The 22,263-nt window shown below is 47.9% G+C and overlaps 1 protein-coding gene across 2 annotated transcripts in view; it reads left to right on the top strand.

Annotated features, from left to right (window-relative positions):
• Positions 1–21,861, top strand: part of Fto (FTO alpha-ketoglutarate dependent dioxygenase) — a 351,507-nt gene extending 329,646 nt beyond the window's left edge. For both annotated transcript variants that reach the window (XM_021171161.3, XM_021171162.2), the window contains exon 9: positions 19,705–21,861. In XM_021171161.3, coding sequence (XP_021026820.1) covers positions 19,705–19,858 — 154 coding nt within the window. In that variant the 3' untranslated portion in view covers positions 19,859–21,861. The remainder of the gene's footprint in view (positions 1–19,704) is intronic.
• Positions 21,862–22,263: the final 402 nt, after the last annotated feature.

Below are 22,263 nucleotides of genomic sequence, written 5' to 3'. Positions count from 1 at the left end.
TCAAAGGTCCAAGGTAATGTATTGGCAAATATCCTGTCAGCTCTGATGGACTCGCCACTTCCCCATGCTTTTAGGCAGAAATATTGTCAATGCTATTGATTAGTCGATTTGATAATCCAGTGGGCTCCCTGATGTGTTAAATTTCCTACTTTGGGGTGGTTTTAAGTGTGGGCAGGGCATACACCTCTGTTAGGAGAACTCTTGGTGGTCCTTGCTGGGTTCTGCTTCTGTTGCAGATCGCTGCAGCCTGACAGCTCCAATTATTCCTTTGGCCACCACACTTAACCCTTTTCTGAATGTTGTTCTCCTGGCTAGCCGTTGTTTACAGCTTTCATTTACATTTGAAGAAGTGCTGGGACTCTGGGTGTGCTGGCATGCATAGACTTTATTAATTTCCCTTTCCGCCGTGAGCTCCCGCCCTCCCTCCCTCCTCTGGAGTTGTCCTCCGTTTGCCTGCACTTGCTGGCAGAAATTACATTTCCTTTCTCCTTGGCCGTTCCCAGACTTTAAACATGCTCAGCCATGTCCACCCTTTTAGAAGTATACGGCCACTTTATGAAAGGTATATAATTCATGATGTGTAGACATCAGAGAAAGTGTGGCCTTAGGCCACCATGGTGTTTCCTATGAGGAGCTCAGTGGAGACACACAAGCGCTGGTGCTCATCAGCAGGTAGGGTAGGAATACAGGAGCACCAGGTTGGGGGGGGGGGCGGTCTTCTTAAATGTTTGTTTATTTGTTTGTTTAGTAGGGTGGGGTGTAAGATCAGTGTATATTCTAATGAGTATGTAAGGAGGTTAGTTCTCTCTGTCTACTATGTGGAGTCCGAGATGAACCTCCCATCATCAGGCTGGGTGGCAAGCAACTTTGCCAGCTGAGTCATCTCACTGGCCCCACTCATCTTTCTTCAGGAGCTGGCTTCTCACCAGCACCCACTTTCAAGATCCACCACCCCCCCCAGCCCTGTTGGGGTCACCAAGCTTCCCCAGGCATCAGAGTCCCCACCTCTGTTTATCAAGGCCACTGCCCTGGCCATCGGTACAAATGATCCAGGATTGCCACGTTAATACCCTCCACAAAGTAACAACAACAACAACAACAGTAAGCCTCCAGGCAGAACACATCAGGTCTAATTCAGATTTCTTAAAACTGAAAGCAAATCATAAACACCTGAGAAATCAGGTTCATCATGGAAGCTCCAAGAAGCCCTTTAACCCGGGCAGGATCCTAGAACACAATTATATACAATTTCACACTTGGCTAGAGCTGTTATTTGAGAAAAATAACCATTTTTTTTTCTGCTTACACTAAATGAACCACAAGATCCATGCATCCAGCTGCAGAGAAATGCAGGCTGGCTGCCCGGCGTACGTCTCATCTGCTAGCTCCAAGGCAGGGCCACCGAAGGATCAAAAGAGTTAATAATTGGATCCTGCCCACAGCAACCACACAATTAAGGGCGAGATTAGCAGAGATGAAAAATGCATTGTGAAAATGTAGTGACGGACTGAGAAAACAAGTCAAGTGCTCTGTTGCACAGTCCTAATGATCAACTCTATTACACCAAGAATAGAAGAAAAAGGGATTGCGGTGGCGGGGACAGGGCAAATCTTTTCTAATCTGCATTGTCATCCCAACTAAGGCCCACACCATTTGTATTAACCCCTGCTGACAGAGTCACATGACGGACATAATTTCTTATAATTTACCAGCTATGGATCTAACCTTTCCTCATCAAATATTCATAAAGGCAGGATTCTCAATGATTTTCTGTCTCTCTTCATATTTACAGCGTGTTGTCTTCTTCCTTTTTACAGTAATTTGGACACAATTGAAGTCAAATGGAATTAGAGTTAAATGCCTTTAGCAACAAAGGTGCCTAAAAACGGAGTCTTGGGGGAGGGGTCGTGAACTGCAAGGGGTGAGTCCTGTAGCCCCAAGCCCCTCAGCATCCTAGAGGGGGCCACTTAGGGAAGGGCAAGGCAGAGTCAAGGCAGAGAGCGGACACCGGCCTTCTGGGAGGCCAGCTAAGACTGTGCCCACTTTGCCGTGTAGGCTGCTCCAGGCAGAGCATGGACTGAGAGCCCCAGGCCTTGCCCTGTCCTCAGGGTTTAAGGGACCTTTAGGCTTCCGTGGCCAGACCCTTTTGAGTATGTATGCCCAGAGGGGCCCGAGAAGCATGCCAGGGGCTTCACAGAGGACAAGGAGAAGCTGTTTGTACAGTTAACTCAGAAAAGAGACAGAACTATTCCTGAGAGCATTTTGGTAGGGAAAAAAAAAACATCTGTTTCCACTTGCCAGCTTTGTTTTGACAAGTTTTCTTAACAGGCGTGAAGAGGGGAGAGAAGTCGTACACATCATTCAGGATTAGAAGCCGGACCTTCCTACCCCGTTTACCATTTCCCGGGCTGAGCCCCAGTCTCATCAACAGAAGTTTAGAGACACGAGGTGGACTTTCAGAATAAATCTCCCCTCCAGCCCTCCGAGGAGCCTGTCTTTATCAAAGCCAGCAAAGAATGCTGTGGATAAATCTCCCTCATGATGCAAAAGACTTCTTTTACCTAGCTGACCTGTCCAGACCAGGAGCTTCATTCTCACTGGGTTCCCAGAATTGGTCCGAGAGTGAGGAGCTGGGGACCAAAGGCTTTATGACCTGGAACAACTGCCAAGCATCCCCAGCTGAGGAGAGCCGGTTCCTCCAGCTGCTTGCATCCTCCTCTGATCCCAGCCACACAAGCATAATGCACAAATATATTCCCTCACCAAAGCATACACTTTTTAGATAAGAACAGAGTCCTCTTAGACCACAGCTCACCCCATTCATGCTCTTGCTCTCCTAGATGTTACTCCCTGCATCTGTAGATGGGCATGCGTGGACCCACAGGCAAATAGGGGGCAATTTTGCTGGTATCATCAGTGTCCGGGTTGTTTCTTGTGGTTTTGTTGTTGGTGGTGGTGGTGGTGGTGGTGGTGGTTTTAATTAGCAATCATCTTGTGTTTGGAAATCTTTCTATGGCAGAGCAGATCAATACCCCCTTCTCCCCACTCCCCACCGGCCTGTTTTACTGTTGCCAAGGAGTCCATTCTATGGGTATCCTGCAGTTAATACTGTTCTCTTAGCAGTGGGCACTGGGTTCAAGTCAAACTTGCACCCAGTGCCCACTTGAACCCAGTGAGAATGAAGCTCCTGGTCTGGACAGGTCAGCTAGGTAAAAGAAGTCTTTTGCATCATGAGGGAGATTTATCCACAGCATTCTTTGCTGGCTTTGATAAAGACAGGCTCCTCAGAGGGCTGGGGGGGAGATTTATTGCAGACTATTAGTATCTGTTTGGAGCTGAGACAGTTTGTTAAGACTCTCCAACTGACAAGCCGACTGCTACAGAAACAATTTCAAAGATGTTTGTACTAACCTCAGAGTTCAAAATACTTGTTCCCAGTGAGACTACTAGAGGCTGAACTAGGCCTTGCTAGATGAGCATACCACTGACTACTGAGCTGTGGTCATGAGATACTTTGTATCTTAGTGCCCACAAATAAATGGACATTCCAAAGTGGGGCAGTGAATTAAATATCCTTATCTTGCCAGTGAGCATTGTGCTACCAGAGGTCCCCTGGTCGTTATAGAGTCTCTTGTTACACGGGCTGGTTATGCACATTGCACTGTGTCCCCTGAATTGCAGTTGTCACTTGGAATGACTTAACCATAGAGAAAGTGCTCTTCCACATGCAGCCAAGCACTCATTAGCCTTATCTGCCAGCACCCACATTCCAGAGAGGTGCTGGTGGCTCTAAGGAGGTTGGCTTGCCAATCACAATGGGTACACTTGGCCGACACAGCCATGCCTCTTCTGCCTCTTGCTAGAAATCTAGAGAGTTAAATTCCACGCACAGCTTTTTGTTTGGGGTCTTGGGTATCATCCCTTAGATTGAAGATAATCCTCCCGCCCAACCCAAGCCCCGCACCTCTGACTTAGTTCATGAAACAAAGCACACGAATAACCCGATCCTGTGAGCTTACAGAAGTAGGGAGTGGAGACTTCCAACCCAAGTAAGTTCAAATCAGAGATTCTAGAATGCTTTTTAAGACAGTTCGTGCCAGGTACTTTCAGTGTTAGGAACCGTCTCTAGGCTGGGTTAACAGTGTAATGGAGAGAGCTTTTGCTCTCATGAAGGCCAGAGGCTACCAGTGGTACAGTGTGGAAAGGAGACAACCAGAGTATGGTAAGCTCTAGTCAGTCTCCAACAAAAAAGTTAATGGAGGAAGAATACAGAGAAGTTAGACTTCACCCAAGATGGTACACTTGGGTGAGTCAGATCCATTGTCTTGATTGTTAGCTTCGGGGGATCAGGACTCAACCCTGAGCCTCTGAGGGCATTTCCAGAAAGGATTAAGTGAGGAGAGAAGACTTCTGAGGAGGCCCAAGCCCAGGGGAAGCAAAATGAGAGGTAACATGAGCATATTATCTGAAGTTACAGAGACTGACAGGGAACTGACTGTGAATGTTCTACCTGCTCTCCACTGCAACAGTCATCCCCGCCCCTACATATATTATAATACTATATAATTATTATGTATAATATATATAATATATAAAAATGTATTTTACATCCTGACCACAGTTTCTCCTCCCAGTCCCTCCCCTTTTCCCCCTGCCCCCCACCCCTATCCACTTGTCCTCCATTTCTCATCAGAAAAGGGCAGGCCTCCCATGGCTATCAACCAGCCATGACATATCAAGTTGCAGTAAGACTAGGCACCTCTTCTCCTCTGAAGGCTAGACAAGGTAACCCAGTAGGCGGAGAGGGTCCCAGAGGCAGACACCAGAGTGTTCTCCACTTCGTTTGTTACATATATGCAGAGGGCCTAGGTCAGTCCCATTTGGGCTCCCTGTTTGTCGGTTCAGTCTCTGAGCCCCTGTGAGCCCAGGTTAGTTGATTCTCTGTGTTTTCTTGCAATGTCCTTGACCCCTCTGGCTCCTACAGTCCTCCTTCCCCCCCTTCTTCCACGGGATTCCCCAAGCTCCAATTAGTGTTTGGCTGCAGTCATGGTTCTTAAAAGCTGGTTACCACAGACACCACTTGCGCATGCGTGGGCGAAGGGAGAGCGAGCCTCCTGTAATACACATAGTTGGTCATTCAAGAAATAGCAGTCAGTTCATCTTAGAGGTAGCTACCATGGGAAACAGACTGTCTAGAGGGACACTGCTGTCTCCCTACACTCTCTTTGTGTCATTAGATTTAGAACTTGAGAGTAACTCAATAACACTGGAAGGCAGTGATTCACAGGATGCGCTCTGGGGTGGGTATGTAACTTGGCTCTGGTAGCTTAGGCGAGTTACATACCCTCTCAGTGTTCCCGTCTGTAAGGTGGAATGCTAACCACACCAGTGCCACTAGGAGCCACTGACATAACCACCTGGCACAGAGTAGATGCTCAGTAGATGGAAACGGGGAAGGCCACCAGGATCCTGGTCTCTGACTCTGTCACATCCAATCTGTTAACATCACCGTAAGCCAAGGGACCCACAGATGAGATTAGCTCCTAAGGACAGAGGTTCTATTAAATTTGAAGTCAGGAAGAGCAAGCATGGCTGTCAGAAATTACCTCACTGAAAAATGAGAAGTCCCTCCTTTCCAGGGAGAGAGCCTCTTCAGAGTCCTTCAGTGGAGTGTTCCTGGTCCTCACTCTCTGCCCACAATGGAGAAATAATTCACAGGCCCACTGCCTAAAGACCTCGCTCCTGGAAACGAACTTTATAAATCATTTTAAAAGAGTTAGTGACCACAGTTCCCAGGCACTTCCAGGAGACCATCGTAGAACCGATTAAATCCTGTGCAGGGCGGATCTGTTGCTCTTCCAAATGACTCTCTCCCAGCAGGCCCACGGACACCTGTCCAGAACTTTACCTCTTCTTCCCACCCTGGGGAGAGCTCCCGGGTCTTCCTCGCCCCAGGAAGCAGTGCATTTCTGTCGTATCTCTATATTAGCCATTGCATTTTGAAATATCATTTTTTTTAATCCACACAGTTGGGGGAAAAAAAGCAAAAGCAAATTAATAGTAGTGTTTGTGGCATCACTTGAAGGCCAGAGAAAAGCCATTTTGGAAGGACTACCTTTCTGGCTTCTCTTCATTCATGCTTCCCAGGCAGGTCACTCGCTGGTGGCATGTCCAAAGCCTCGCCTTGGAACTTACTGCCAGGCACCCCTGGGCCCCAGGCGTCTCTGAGGCAGTTAGCTCACAGAAAGAGCAACTGAAATGAACGAGGCAGTAGAGGATGCATAATAGGCCGCGGTGAGGCAGGCTGAGTGAACTCCCAGTTGCTCTCAACTGCAGAATGTTCTTCTAAAAAGTATAAATTGCAACTTAGCAGTCTGCAGAGGAGCCTGGCTCCCCAACAGGCCAGGCTCAGGGCAGGAGGTCACAACAGCTAATCAGGCCTCACTGCACTCGCCCGACTCAGCGCCCAGCCCTGGCCATTCCCAGCTGCCCACCCATCACCTGCCCTGCTTGGAAAGAAACAGACCTTCCCTGCTAATCGCCCCGTTTTCCGAAGCTGGAAGGTGGCTTGTCATGGCCTCCTGTTTCCAGACTCCTCTCTAATGACACACTGCTCCAGCAGATGTCATCCTTTGATTCCTTATGACCTTCCGGATTTGGGCAAATGAGAAGGTGCCTGGGCTCCACAGTGAGGGCCTCTGGGTGTCTGTGCAAGGAGTCTGTCATCCACCTCACCCCCTCGTCACTACCAGACATCATGGCAAGGACATGGCCTTGCTCATTTGTCGTGTGGGGAAAAACCTTCTTCCCGGAGCCAGGGGCTATGAGCTGAGGTGGTCAGCCCTTCAGTATTTACCAGATGTGACTCACCTGCTGTCTCGGCTTGACAGATGAGGCAATGCTACTTAAGTGCCCTCCTCAGGGTCACTTCACAAGCAAGCAAATGCTGATCCTGGGAGAATGAGGTCACCCCTGAACAGTGAAGGAACTACAGGCTCAAGCTCCCAGGGCCCTGAAGAACCCACCCTAGCCCCACAGTTAGCCAGGGAGTAAGACTAGAAAAAAAAAAAAACAAACCTAATGCCTTGAATCCCTTGCCTTTCCCTCCCGGGGCCAAACTAGATAACAGGCCATCTGCCCAGTTAGCCAAAGGTTTGAGGGCCCTAGTGCTCCCCTAAGGCCATCTCTCTGGCAGTGTCCTTTCTTCCCAAGGTTCCAGAGAACTCTGTTTATAGATAGTGTCCCCAGACGCACATAAAAATCTCAATTGGAGATCTTAAAATTCAGTCTGCTCTCTTTGTAAAAGTACCTTGCAAGCCAAGGCATTTTTCAAACCAGCCCAGCTCTGGCTCTGAAGCTGACTCTGGCATAGAAGGCTGGGCCTCGTCCTCAGACTGAATCTGCAACATAGACAAGAAAGGCAACAGCACCTCAAACTGATGTGAGCAGAGCTCTGCAGTGGGGACTCAGGATCCCAGGAGGCTTAGCCTGGGTCTTCTGTCCCAGTGCAATGGGGGCAGACAATTCATGAACGGTGTGGGCCCAGGAAGGCTCGGAGTCTAGCCTCCCTCTCAGCTCCAGAGCAGGCGGTGGGAGCCACGGGACTCAAGGAAGATCCTCTGTGAGTTCTCCCAGTTCTGTGTGAGGGTCTACCATGGCAGCTTCCTCTCATGGAGGCTTTCTGCAAAGCACCGGGATGGAGGCCTTGTTGCCCTCCCGTGTAAAACCCCCCAGCAGCTCAGCCCCCACTTAGGAACGACCCTGGGCTTCACCAACTCCATCTTTGGCCCCCTCCTCCATGGTGACCTAACTTACTCCCTTCTCCAGGAAAGCACTCTCCAAAGCTGCCCCGCCGATGCCTCCGGCATCTTCCCATTTGCTCTTTTCTTCCTACACTCACTCAGCAGCCTCACAGCGCTTGTCTCTACAAATGCGCTATCTTCCTATTTATTGGCTCACGAAGCATATCAGAAAAGCCCTTGATTCCTCCTCTCCTGCCCTCACTCCTCCTTTACTGTAGAATCTCAATTCCAATGGGAAAGAAAGGGGCACGGCAGCCACCTTCCAGCCTCCCTTGTAGGCTGGCCTTCCTCGAACGATATGAAGAGGGACATATTCCACTCTCTCCCCTTTCTCCTTCCTGCCTGGGACTCCAGTATGGTGTCTGGAACACACTGGACCTCAAGAACACACTGGGCACTCGTCTGTGGGTGGCAGAGCAGAGCATAGAAGTAACAGCAGGGTCCTGTAAATCTGTGGACTGCCTTCCTGGGACCCACCCCACTCCTAGACCCTCTTGCGAACAGCCAGTGCATGGGCCACAAACCTTGGACCCTTATCTAGTTTACTGCTTGTTCTAGTTTGCTTTCTATTGCTGTGATTAACATTCTGACCCAAAACCAACTTGGGAGAAAAGGAGGTCCATTTTGGCTTATACTTTCCTGGCACACTCCATCTTAGAGAGAAGTCAGGGTGGGACTTGATACAGAGGCCATGGAGGAACACCGAGTTCATCCCTCCTCTGCTCTGTGCTTCTCTTCTTCGTAGGAGCTATACCAACAACCACAAAGTCCCTTCACAGGAGTAATTCTCCCCGGCCTGCAATGCAGTGACAGCTTAGAGCCCATCGACTCTGGCTAGTGGTACAGCAGAGACTCCCGTGCACATATATCTGTGCAAGGTCCCCAGCTGATTGTCTCTAAAGCTGAGATAACGACTTTGTCCTATCCTACTGTAAGAAGCATGTAAGAGATAGTGTGTGGATCATTGCACAGAGCTGGGGAGATTCTTAGGGGTATCTCACCCAACTCCTCATCATAAAGATGAGCCACACTGTAATGTCAGAGCAATGTCCTGCAGTCTCAGACCCACGTCCTCCCTACCATATCCCTCCTTGTCCACAGTTAGTGACGACTTTATTATTACTACCCCCTGTAGCATGCCGCGTGTTCTCCATTGCTGCTGTTAGGGTTTCGCAGCAGGGAGAGTCATCTCACCCGAGTAGTTCAGTCACATGGGGTTTCAGCTATAGTGAGTTCCCAGGGCTTCAAGTCCACTCCAGGCCTGAGAACTATAGCAGTGATCAAAACAGTCAGAAATCCTTTCTTCAGAGTCTCTAAGCAGAAACTCGGAGGGCAAGAGGGCAAGCTAGCACCGTCGACGGTGGAGACAGGAGTTCTGCGTGGAAGGAATAACATACTAACTCCCTGAGTGTGTTCCTGGCCTGCTGAAGGAAGAACAAATAAGCCAGTGTGTATAGAGTCAAAAGCTCCCACAGAACAATGGAGAGAGAGAAAACCAGAGAATGGGAGACAAGGTAACAGGAAATGGAGAAGGGTCTTCTGGACCATAGTAGGAATGTTGGCTTTGTAGCCCAGGCTGGCCTCAAACTCTTACTCCTCCTCCCCTTCTCCTCCCAAGGCCCCCTTCTCCTCCCAAGGCCCTGATCACAGGTGCTCAGCTACCATGCCTAGGAGGAGTTTGACTTTTATTACCTGCTAAGTCCATGCAAAGTGTGAATCCACATCAGAAGGCTGGTCTGCCCTTAGTGAGCAGGCACCTCTTTCTTGTGCCCTCCCCATCTTCTCTGGAGTCTGAGTGTAGCCAGTAACTCAGCACTTGGTGTTGGGTGATCCAGAGCTTCCTTCTGCAAGCACTGTGGACTTCTGAGATGTTCTTGGGCCTCCAGTTCCAAATAGGGTTAAAATGGACGTGGGTGGGTGCTTCTCAGCATCCAAACCCCAGTTAAGCAGGTCACTCAGAAGTCTTTCTATAGGCAGCAATGCTGTATAGACAGACAGACAGGTGAGCAGATGGGGGAGCCACCAACGCAGAGTTGTCTTCACAATTTACAACTCCAGCGCTCATCCCTAAGACAGAACAGCTGGGCTTGCATTTCCTGAGCCATTCCCTTGGCTTATCTTTGCAGAGCATGAATGGATTATGCTCTAGTGTCTATCTGTCCGTCCGTCCATCTTTGACTTTACAGGCAGCCTTTGTAAAAACTAGACCCTCTGTGTAAATCAGAATTTTCTCTGACATCTGCTTCTTGCCCAGGGTATGTAATTTCTAGGTTTGGAAAATCAATGGCATTGACTCTCTGGCTTTCATTTTTATAACTATGTTTATTACCCATGTGACAGCTATTATCTGATTCTGACTAAATGGAATTTTTCCAAAGATTTGGAAAATCCTAAGATTTCCCAAGATTTGCAAATCCTAAGGTTCACAGGAAGAACTGGGTTGTTTTTTTTGTTTGTTTGGTTGGTTGGTTTTTTTTTTTGAAATGTTATAAATGCATCTAAAAACCACATTGACTTGAATTTCTGGCCCTAAGTTATTCTAGAATCTTTCTGAAGTTTGAGACTGTCCCTTGCAACCTTGACTTAGGTTTCAAGCACCAGGGAAGTCATGAAATTGGAAAGGGTTATCTTTTGTCGATCACAGCCCTTTGTGGGGTGCCGTGCTGACAGAGGACAGTGGAGAGACCGTATTTTATGGCTGAAAGCAGGGCTTGATCGGACCCAGTGGGGATTTTGTTCTAGTAATTGCATCCAATTGGACCTTCTGCCACGGCACAGGTCCGGCATTAATAACACTCATTAAGTCATATGCCGTGCGCTTTCCCTCCCGATGGCTGAGTCGCTGGCAGAATATATTTTCTTCCAAAGTGTTTGTTTTCATTGTTGCCCTTTAAAAATAATGAGTTCATTCTATTCCCTTGCAAGGAAAGCTATTCTAGCCTGCTTTGAAATTGTATATCTTTCGACGAGCGCATTTCTGCAGTGTGTCCATAGCTTTGTGTGCTGGGGAACCCAACCCGGTCTCTCTTAAAGTTTCCAACCAAGTTGCCTCAGACCTGATACATAGAACCGCCAACCCATTTGACCTTTATATTGTTACCCTTGGGCAGGTAGAAGTCATGCAGGTTTCAGGTGACACTATCATGTGACCAGAGATCAAAGGTCAGCAGCTCCTAAATGTTCGCTGTCAAGGTAGCCCATTCATCACCATCATTATGCAACTGACAAGCCAACAAATGAACCTGGGATAAAATGATTCTCAACCTTCTGCCTCCCGGATTTACACCCGAGAGGTGGGCCAAGCTGTCTCACGTATTAAGTGGTTCCATGAGCCTGCCAGCATCCCTGAAGTAGGGGGAAGGACCTGGGAAGACCTGTTTGGATGTTCTAAACCCTGGAAAGTCACCAGTTGTCTGCTTACCAAGCCCAGTTGCATATCTACAAAAGCTACCCTGTCTCTGGTTTCCTCAGTAATGAGATGAATTCAATGGTCTGTGTGAACACAAAGGCATCCTATTCTCCCCCACCCCCATTACATCCCTGCCTTGGTATCTTTGTGGTCCTTTGGGGCAGGCTTACATGGTGCTGTGTTTGTCCTGAATAGCCTGTTCCTAGAAATCACTTATAAAAATTAAGATTCCCGGGACTCTCTTCTGGAGAGTCTGACTTGGGGCTTATGTCCTTGGGGAACTCCTTTTAATAAGACCCCCAAGAGATTCTTTCAGTGTCTGCAGTTTTTAATAGTACAGAGAGCATAAGATTTGCAGTCAGACAATTCTGGCTTTGAATCGAGATTCTATCATATGTTTGACTATAGACTCTTGGATTGATTCGTTAATCTTCTGGGCTTCAGTTTCTTCTTGAGGACAAGAAACTCGACTAGAAAATGGGCAAGGTGTCTGTACAGAGTGTGAATTAGTACTGGCAGCCCTCTATGTTTTCAGTAGAGTGTTTGCTGTTCCTTTGGTCTAAAAGTCGTCACTGAAGGAACAGTGGCACTATCTAGAATAACTCGTATTTCTCCCATAGCAACCAAACCCCAGCAAACCACTAAGGGCCATTTTCAGAGCAGCAGGAGTTGGGGATGTATGAGGTCCATGCAGGGTAATCTAGACTGGGGACGGGGCAGAGTTCTGGCCGAGGAAGTTCCACCTTTAGCCATAGAAGGGTATGACACTCCTCTAGAGCCCTGAAAAGAGAGTAGAAATGCCCTTATGGCATATCATGACTAGGAAATGCCACTGTCTTAAAGTGGCAGGAAGCTCTTGCATCCCCATCCCTTTACCTCCTGATCTGGCCACACTGCATAAGCACCTTTCTCTCTCTGGTAGAACCTCCGCCCCAGCTCCATCAACCAGGAAGACCACACACCCTTAGCAAAGAATGTCTCTTCTTAAAATCCCAAAGTTGAAAAGCTCATTGCTCTTTCTCCTTTAAAAACAAAGCAAAAATCTTGCTGCTCATTCTCTGATAAACAATGTATAGTAAGAAAGATGCATCTTGGCTCATAGTTTCAGAGGTGTCTGCCTATGCTTGGCTGGCCCTGTCCCATCAGGCCTGCAGTGAGGCAGACACCAGGACGGCAGGAACATAATGTAACAGGCTGATCGACAGGAAGCATCCTTCAGCCATTGACAGAACAGTTCCGCAGCGTTCCAATGTTCTCCACCCACACAGTCAGCCCTGTCTGCGCTGAGCAGCCTCGCCGGCTCTCAGGCAATGACTACTTGGCATTCGAAGCATCATCCTGGTATTCAAAAGTGGTTTTGGTATTCAGAAGTGGTTTTGGTATGTAAAAGTATTTTTGATATTCAGAAGTGTTTTAGGTAGATTTGGTGTTTGGAGCCCTTTAAAAAGCATCCATACAGCCTTGTTTATTAGATTCCTCCTTTGTGAGCTTCAAACATAGTCTATATACAACTAAGATTTAAGCCTGGGTTTAAATGGCTATATTTAAAAAGAACTGACTGCTAAAAGGGTATGCTGAGCAGGAGGAAAGAAAGGTGGCTAGTGGGCCACGGCTGGGGCTCATCCCTCACATGAGTGTTGACTTTACAGATCTGAAAACTCTGAGGTGACAGCCCAGAGGGGGAGGGTGAAAAGCCATGCCCCTCGCTGAAATTCAGTTCGGAGCCACTTCTGTGTTAGATAAACGAGCGATGCAAGACTGTCGTGCTAACGTATAAGATCACCTTTACAGAGCAGACCGTCATGATGGCTGTAACCTAGGGTAGCTCACCATGTGTACTAATGTCCATAACGTCATAATAGCAGTAACAGAGATCCACAAAGAGGGATTGGAGTGCTAAGGCTAAGTGTGTGTTTGGGTATGTGTGTATAAATATACACATCACATGCATACGTGTATGTATATGTATACATATACATATGCATAAGTAGACGTATACACATACATACATATATATATGAGAGAGGGACTCTCAGTAACTCGGGCTAGCTTTGAACTCACAATCCTCCTGCTCTTTCTTCTTCATGGTAGAATCATAGACATGCCAGTACCTGTAGAAGTGGTCATGGTTCTTCCAGCCCCATGCTCCCGGAAGTAAGACTCAGACTCGAAATATCTTTACAAATACCTTGACCATATAGCTAGGCTCTTCTCTGACTAGAGCATAACTTTCTATAGCCCATTTATTCTAATCTACATTCTGCCATATAACTGGTTTCCTGCTCACGTACCATGCATGTGTCTGACTTATCTTCCCTGGCAAATCCCCTGTGCCTAGCTCTCTCCCAGAATTCTTTCTGCCTCCTGGATGTCCCACCTATTCTACCCTTTCCTATAGGCCATAGGTCTTTCAATTGACAGGTGATGTATCCATATGATACACAAGACATTCTCTCTACAGGCACCGTGCCAGCCTAAGACTGAGATCACTGCAGCCCTGCCTGCACACATGCTGGCCACCGAAATAAACCTAAACAAAGTGCAGCGAGGACATGGAAACAGTACAGTGAAATGGCCTGACATCAGATTTTAAATAGTGGTTTTAAGGTGGACAACATGGAAAGTCCCTTAAACATGTGCAGGGACCATGCAGCCATGCTGGATAGAAACGCTGCATTACTCTGTGGCCGATGCGCAGACTCTGAGATGCCCAGAGACGCTGAGTCAGACAGGTATTTTCATAGCCACACTGCTCTCTGGCTCCTTGGAAGCCTCAGGCCTTTGAGGAAGCTATGACCCTTTCAGTCGCTGTCTCCTGCTTTCTTCATGCTGCTCCAGAGACCTGGGCATTGTGGGTTAGTGGGGCTCTCTCCAGGGCTGCTTCCCTGAGACCCCATAAGCCTGGTGTGTATCTTGAGGAAATGGCTGTCTCCCAGCTAACGTTAGCCAGAGTGACCATCACCTCCTCATTGTAGGTGGGAATCCCAGGGGGGATTCCGACTAGAAAAACACACTTCATTAGTCGTTAGAGGTTTTCTGGTTAAAGTTACTAGTTTAAACTTGTCTCCATTTCAGAAGCAGCAATTATTTTGTAAAACATTTCCAAGTGCCCAGAGCCCTCCTGGATAGCATTGTGTTATCAGCTGCATTTTAAAATGTGTGCCTTGGACGTGTGCCTTGTGGGAGGTGGGCGTGTCCGTGTGATTGCACTCGTGTGTGCTTTCCATGCTGTGGAGGGAGGGCCTCCCATGCATGACTTGGTCTCTTCTCCACATGACCCAGCAGAGCGGAGGACCGTGCACTTCATGTAACAGCCGAGAAACCCGGGAATTTGAGATATGTTCTCAAGGTCACCCCGAGGCTATAATGAGACAGGGCGTACTGCACTTGAAGGATAAGCAGGTATTTCTGTAGATAACACCAGTAAGAACTTCAAAGTCCTGAGGATGAAAAGAAAGAAAAGTGAGGTTCCTCAGTCATTTGTTATAGCAAGATTCCTAGGAATAAGAAAAAAATGTTCACCCCTCTCACTCCCAACACACACACACACACACACACACACACAGAGAGAGAGAGAGAGAGAGAGAGAGAGAGAGAGAGAGAGAGAGAGAGAGAGAGAGAGTTTGACATCTCCTGTAGATGTCAGTTTGGCTAAGTAGTTGATGAACAGCATCCATTTCCATCAAAATAGAAATTCATGATAAAAATAGGATATAACACAAAGGGCAGCCAGCTTTTGCTCAGGGTCTGGGCCCACCCAGCCTCTGCCTGCCTCTGGTTAACCTAGGATAAGGCAAACCTCATGCAAACAGGAATCTAGACACCAGCCCCTACCATCTCTCACAGCTCTCTGCAAGGGTGGTGCGGGGTACGGGGACCACAGCACTGGGTCCTGGACTTTGAAACAACAGACTGTAGTTCTTTTCCTTGGTGCTTGCTTTCCTCTTTGCCAGTAGGGAACTCTTGTTTAGTCGGTCGTTTTTCTTGGCTCGTGCTTGATAGTGCTTCTCCATGAAGTGCATGTGTGACTCCAGCTTGTCCACCTTCATGAGTCTATTAGCAGAAACCCTTTGTCCTGAACCTTTATCATTGTCCGGAGAATGTCGGAAATGTTACCTGCCCTCCTCTATTTGTTGCAAAATTTAGGGACAGGGAAGATGACCAAATGTGTTTTCTTAAAATCAATGGCCAGCACATTACTGTAAAACCTATTGATTAAAAACACAAAGTATAATGTTGGTCATTTAGTCCGTGAAGTGACACGATAAGGGAAGAAATTTATCCTCTGGCTTTTGCATTAACCTTTATTGACTGCTGGCATACCCATAATTAACACACACTTTAGCTAAAGTGGTTAATTTTAGCATGGTGGCCAATGTTCACTAATGTAGCTGCCATCTTGATCTCCCAGCTGTGAGTGAAGCCCTGGGGGAAATCAGTGAGTTATACCTCAGGGTGGGGGCTGCCTGCCTGCCTGCCTGCCTGCCTGCCGGACCTCTGGACCAGCCAGCTTCCTCCTCTCTCACTCAGTCATTGAGGGAGAACCATCCTGAACACCGGAGGGTGGTCCATTGAGTCATCTAAGTGGAAGCCAGGGGAATTTGGGAAAGAGGAGGAATGAAGGGCTTGTAGAATGTAGGGCTTGGGAGCGGGGGGGGGGGGGGGGCTTGTTTGTTTGTTTGTTTGTTTGTGTTTTTTTCATTCCCTTGAAGTGTTTCAAGAGAGGGGCAGGATTTTCTAAGTATATCCATGTTTACTTGCTAATGCCAAAAGCATCTGAAAATGGAGTTTTCCCCCTTAAATATGAGAATAAGAGTTAGAAGCTGTGGCCTCCATGCTGAGTAGAACAGACAGTAAGAGCCAGGAAGAACCCTGGGCTGGCTAGGGTCTTTCTTTTAGATGGTCTGGAAAGATCATCCGGCTCTGGCCATGAAAACTGGCTCATTTCCTAGCAAAAGCCGTTAAGTTCCTAATTTCAAACGCAGAGAGTTTGCGTGCAGAGTGCACAGTATCAGCAGCAAGGTGGATGCGTGGTAGGATCTTGTAAGATGTGAGCAGTGGCTGAGGTGGGGAGAGTGTGGGGCATCATCAGATTCTCTGTGTTGCAAGTAACAAAAACCCTAGGTCAGACAATAGAGTCTTGAGAACATGCAGTTTGCAGAGACTTAGCTCCCGTGAGCCTTCTCCACCGGACAGGATGGTTTGGATCCCTGCCTCTGGTGGCAGGGAAGCAAACTGACCACGGAAGGTCAGGGCTGCACAGAGCAGAAGAGAAAGTATTTTCCCTCAGCCCTTGCTTCAGACCTTAGGTTGATTCTGGTTTTGTCCAGATTGAGTTTCATGCCTCTCCTAGCCATCCCCTATCACAGAAAGAAGGTGCTAACCGACTCACCAGGCTTGGCATCCCTAAAACACATCTTAAGGCACTCAGAGCTCCTCCCTTGTCAAGGGACGGTGAGGTAAAGGGTATTCATTCCAAAAACCAACCCAACATCGGTTCCTGGGAGTGGCAAGTCCACCCCTCGGGAGGCCTGAAACAGCATCCTTCTTAATGTGCGCTGGTAGCTGCTGGTCCATCCAAGTCTGTGCCCTCCCTATAACCAGCCACTGGCAACTTGCAGCAGCTTGACAGGCTGTTTGACTCGAGTTGCAAAGAACTGTGCCAGGACTGCTGGGCTTCCCCTAGAGAGCCACAGTGTGACACGCAGGACTCTGGTAGCATCTCTTGTCCCTCACTGGCTCTCGTGGTGGCAGTAATGATAGTGACGATATTTAATAGTTACTGATTGGTGTGCTGGGTAGTCCTCCAAACACTATCTCTGTTCATTCATTTAATCACAGCAAACCAAAGTCAGAGTGTTATTGCTGTGTGTGCTCGTGCATTCTCACACACACACACACACACACACACACACACACACACACACACAAATATAAAACAACAACAACATATAGTGAAATATCTCTCCAGATTCCTCAGGCATGCCTGAAATAGTGAAAATAATAATAATAATAATAACAACAACATCAGTAACTATTTTCTGGGCATATATGCCTAGGATAAAGTTAATTTAAAGGTAAGCACAGAAAAAGATGAGTACCAATAACTAATAAAACAGAAGCATTATAATAGTAGCTGCAATAGAAATTAGATGAATCTGAGTTGTCTTTCTCAAGATACCTTATGCTCCAGTCACTCCAGTTACGCTCCAGGGTAGCGCTGTAAGGTATCTACAGTGAAGAGCCAGGCTAAGGTGGGTGATACCGATGTGATGCTTTGCTGCGGCCTCAGGCCAGTGTTGGCGTTCTGACATTATGTCAGAAGGATTGTCTGCCCTCTGTGACTCCACATCGTGACAATGTGGGCCAGGTGGCTTGTACAGTGTACTGCATGGTTACGAGGGACACAGGTACACACGCGCGCACACACACAGCTCCAAGCCTGCCAGGGTCTGTATGAAACCAGGTGGGTGAGCCACCCTTGCTGAGAACAGTGACAATGAGCTGGGAAGCAGCTTGCCCAGAGCACGGCCAGCGAGTGGCCCTGGGATGCTTGCACAGGCCGGCGTACACACAGCCCTACAGCCCTGCCATGGGCCAGTGTGCACACAGCCCTGTCATGGGGCTGAATATTTTTAATACTTTCTCAAAGCGAGGAGGCCAAACCATTTGACAGCTGAGAAAGCATCTCTATTGACTTTTTACAAACCTTATGATATTCTAGGTGGATCGACACTTATCACAGGCCTTTAATCTGCCAAGCAGGATAATATGTGCACGGATAATTTATCCACTGTGAGATTGAAATGCTCAATTTGGAATAACTTTCCCTACCCAGTAAATTGAGCATTACTATGCGATTCTGAGGCCGAGAGAAAGCACAATTTAAAAAGCTTTGCTGGGTCCCTTTGTAATTAGTCGCAGCTTCCCTTGAATATTAACTCCCCCCTCGTCTTTTTCAAGTGATTTAGAGACTGTCAGGAGCTGCAGAGACCCACCCTGAGAAGGGTGACAGCAAGCGGAGTAGTCTCCAGCACCCATTGTGAAGTAGGCTGCAGAGATGCCCTCTGCCCCTCCACACCACGTGTGCTTATCAGCCCAAACAGTTGAATATTTATGCTAAGAGGATTGTCAGAATCTGCTTCTGTTGCTTTAATTCTTGTTTTAAATAAATAATGAGAACGTTTAAACACATTACTCTTCTTGGGGCCCCGAGGTCAGCTAATCTTATTATTTATGAAGTGGTGTGCTACATAATAGTACTTAGTGCATGTTAACAGACGCTATTATCAGGCTCTGATGCAGAGAGCAGAAGATATATTGGGATGTCCCGTGTAATGTAGGACGGATTGAGTGCATAGGATGCCGGTGGAGCAATTAACCACGTGCGAAAATAGGTGTAAAGCTGAAGTATGCTTTCCCCTGGGAGTCTCCTCACCATTAATAATCCCCTAGAGAAGACAAGTCTTTCCATGAGCATCTTACCCAGGCCTATGACTCAGAGTGGGCGTGGCCACTCTTCAGCTGACAGCGGGGGGGGGGGGGGTGGGGGGTGGCCAGGGATAGGGGCACTGGCACAGCTGTTGGAAACACAGGTTTGGTGCGTGCACTCTGCCTGTAAGAAATCATTCATTACTTACTACATCCATGCCTTTTTTTTTCTATGACCCTCATTTTTTCGGATAACTAGAGCTGAAGCCAAAGCATCTCCCAAGCCCGATCTTAGATGCGCTCGACTCTCCAAGAGGGTGGCGCCTCAGAGATGTGCGGATGTTACCCCAACTTTTTCCTACCAGGCTATAATTTAGCTGCATATGATAATTAATTTCTCTACTATTGATGAATAATCCATTTAATAAAAACCGTGATTTAAGTGTTTTCCTTGGGGACTAACTCTTGCTAGCCTCTTAATTTAATTTTGTGGAAGTTTCCCCACCTATTCATCAGTGGAAATGATTATTAACCTCTATTTGCATATATCCTTATAAACCTCTCTCTCCTTGGAGTGCCTTTTCTCTGAGCCCAGCAAGCTGGGACACTTGTAAATCTCCAGGATCTCCAAAGTCAATCCTGGGCTGTAATATTGTTTAATCTATTCTTGGACGTTTTAATGCAGTAAATTCAATTTAATCTTTCCCAGTAATCTAGTAATACATCGAAATCCCACAAACATTTAAATCTGATAATGGCTTAATCACACACTTTAAATAACTGTTGAGATAATGAAAAAATAATTCACCATTTTAAAGGCAGAGTAACTCAATTTCCCTGGTGATTGGCTTTCCCGAAGCCACTGGAGATAATACAGATCTGGGAATTGGAAAAACTTGAAGCTGCAGCCCTCGGAGGGAGAGACAGTTTTCCCTCAGAAGTGTGAGCTTTCCGCCTCGCAGCCCTGCTCGCTCTCACGTTCACCTTCACTAGCCAGGACCGTTCTGGCTGGAGCTTCCGGAGCTCCCCCAGTGGACTAACTGCCTGCTCTTCTTCCCCTAGGTGCCAGTCCCGAGTCGTCCGGACTTTACCAGCACAGCAGAAGCCAGACTGCCGGCCATATTGGGAGAAGGATGACCCGTCCATGCCTCTGCCCTTTGACCTCACAGACGTGGTTTCTGAGCTCAGAGGCCAGCTGCTGGAAGCAAGATCCTAGAGGAAGCACAAGTCTTAGGTGGAGAAGGAAGACATATCCTTGGCTTTCTTCCTCAAACCTTGGACGAGGGCAGTATAGACTCCTCTCAGCCCAGAGGTTACAGGACCTGGGTTCCAATTCAAAACAGCTAGAGAACAAAGCCCACAGATTCTGAAGTGTTGAAACGTTACTGTGGTTTAGTCTGACTTGGTGTTAAATTAGAGCACCCCTCCCTCCCCCCAAATATTCTTCACTCACCACCCCCACCCCACCCCACACACACTTGGAGCCCTTTTGTCTCCCAAGGCAGCAGTAGGGATGGGCTAAGCCTGTGACAAGCCTCACCTGCTCTCCTCTTTGGCTGGCCACGTCAGAGACCAGGAAGTAGGCCTGGCCATAGAGTGACAGAACTAGAGACATCCATCCCAGCTTCTCACCGTGGCTTCTAGTGGTTAGACCATCCAAGATGGCAGCCAGTGTCTTACCATGGCTGCACAGACATAAATTCAGCTCAGTTGTCGTTAAAACTCCATTCTTCAGTTGCCCTGGCACATGCTGATGACTGCTGATTTAGACAACACATACAGATGTTTATGTGTTTCACATCTGTGAGCCAGCCTTCCTTCTCCCAGCTTTCTGTAGTGGCTAAAACATGGAGGAAAACAGTGAAAGGCAGTCACTAACGTCACCTCTTTCCTCCTCTGAGAGGGAAAGGGCCATGAGCCCTGTGCACCGCACACAGGAAGAGGAAGGAGCTACAAGGAGACAGCCACACCCTGTCTTTGTGGGGCTTCCCTGATCCAGTGACAAAGGCCAGCCCTGGGACCACTGTTCTGTGGAGCTAGTGTTTCTCCTAGAATTCCCCACTCATAGATACTGACAGGTCGTATGGGGGCTTGAAGCACCCAGTTCCCAACCCCGAGACGCCAGAGCATCAGAGAGAGCATGGACTCCGATTTCAAAGTGCCAGGAGTAAGACCCACCGCAGCACTCATTCCGTGACCTTTGCATGTCCTTGGGTCTCAGTTTTCTCATCTGTATAGTGGGAGGTACCCAAAATGCCAACTCCTAATGTGAAAATGACGTGATATGACAGAGCTACAGATCTAGAGTAATTTCTAGCATACGGCTGAATATCCAATACGTTCCAGTGTCGTTCGTTACGTGAGCTGACCTGGAAAAAGCCATCTTCCTCCCCCAGTCTGCAGTCCTTTGCCGTCTTGTGTCTCGTGGCCCACATCTTTCTCTAGTGACCTGAGGCCTTTTGGTGGCTGAAAGGTTGACAACAGTTAGCCCATGATTCTCTTGTATTGGCTGAGACCTGCAATTGGAAGGACACAACACAGTCGTGGTTTTTGCTGCATCCAGGATTCCAGTTAAGGTGCCTTCCTGCCTAGAGTCCACCATAGAAGCTGCACTCCACCAGCCCCAAGGGCTTCCTGGTGCAGGGACCCAAGGCTCTGAGACCTTGATTTGTTCCCCTTTGTCTCTGAGCCAGGACTTCCTCATCAGTAGAGAGTGAGGTACATTCTCACGGGGTAAAATGGAACAACCTAAGTAACAGTATAGGCAGCTTCATATGTCACAGGCTGGCCCATCTCCCCATCCCCAGCCATCTGGCTCTGTGGTTTATTAGGCCCCGTGATATTTCTTTGTTCTATTTAATTGGGTGCCAGAATTAAAAAATGAGAGATTCCACATAAAATTAAAATGTCTGCATTGTCTTTAGAAGCCAGAATACCTGTGAGCCCCTGGGTCTCCATAATCGCATGGCAGTGGCTTGGCAGTGCCTGTGACCTTTGTGCTCTGCTGTGACCCTGTTGCTCCCTGTCACCATTTTGTAAACCTGCGTCTGTCCCAGCAGCACTTTCTAGAGCTGCTTGCTCGCATCCTTAGTAGAAAGCAGTAGCGTTGCGTGCTCAGTCCCTGCTCCTCCCATTGACCTGTGTTCATGGTCTGCTTGTATTGCTGTGCTGTGTGCATCTGTTCATACACAATAAAGAATTAAATGATGAGAAGCCTAAGAGTGTCCACGCTTTTCTCCTTACATGCCAGTGTGGGGCCGGCCTTGCTGGGTAGGTGAAGGTGGTTCTCAAATCATCCAGCTGTACTTACCCACATGCCTCCTGGCCTTTCTTGACTGACAGGTTGCAGATCACTTGAGAAAAGTGCTCTAAAGGATGCATTACACTGGGCGTGGGAGGGACTCACCGCCTTCCTCTCTCCAGACTCCAGCAGTGTATCTTCCTTTCTCGGGGACTCTCTGGAGCCCTAGGTTCGACAGATCCTACCGCCAATCCCTGTCTGCCAGGGTACAAGAGTGAACGCTTAGGGATTTATACTGTCATGGCCAGGAAACCCAGACTGTGACAAGATCACAGTAGATGCTTGTGCATGGAATGGAAGCAACTAGGTAGGCGTGGAAG

The sequence above is a fragment of the Mus caroli genome, unplaced genomic scaffold (genome assembly GCF_978045245.1).
Source record: "Mus caroli unplaced genomic scaffold, Mus_caroli_1 scaffold_10, whole genome shotgun sequence".
NCBI classification, from domain to species: domain Eukaryota; kingdom Metazoa; phylum Chordata; class Mammalia; order Rodentia; family Muridae; genus Mus; species Mus caroli.
Note: the sequence above shows the minus strand (reverse complement) of the source record. Positions and strands in the feature narration are given on the sequence as shown.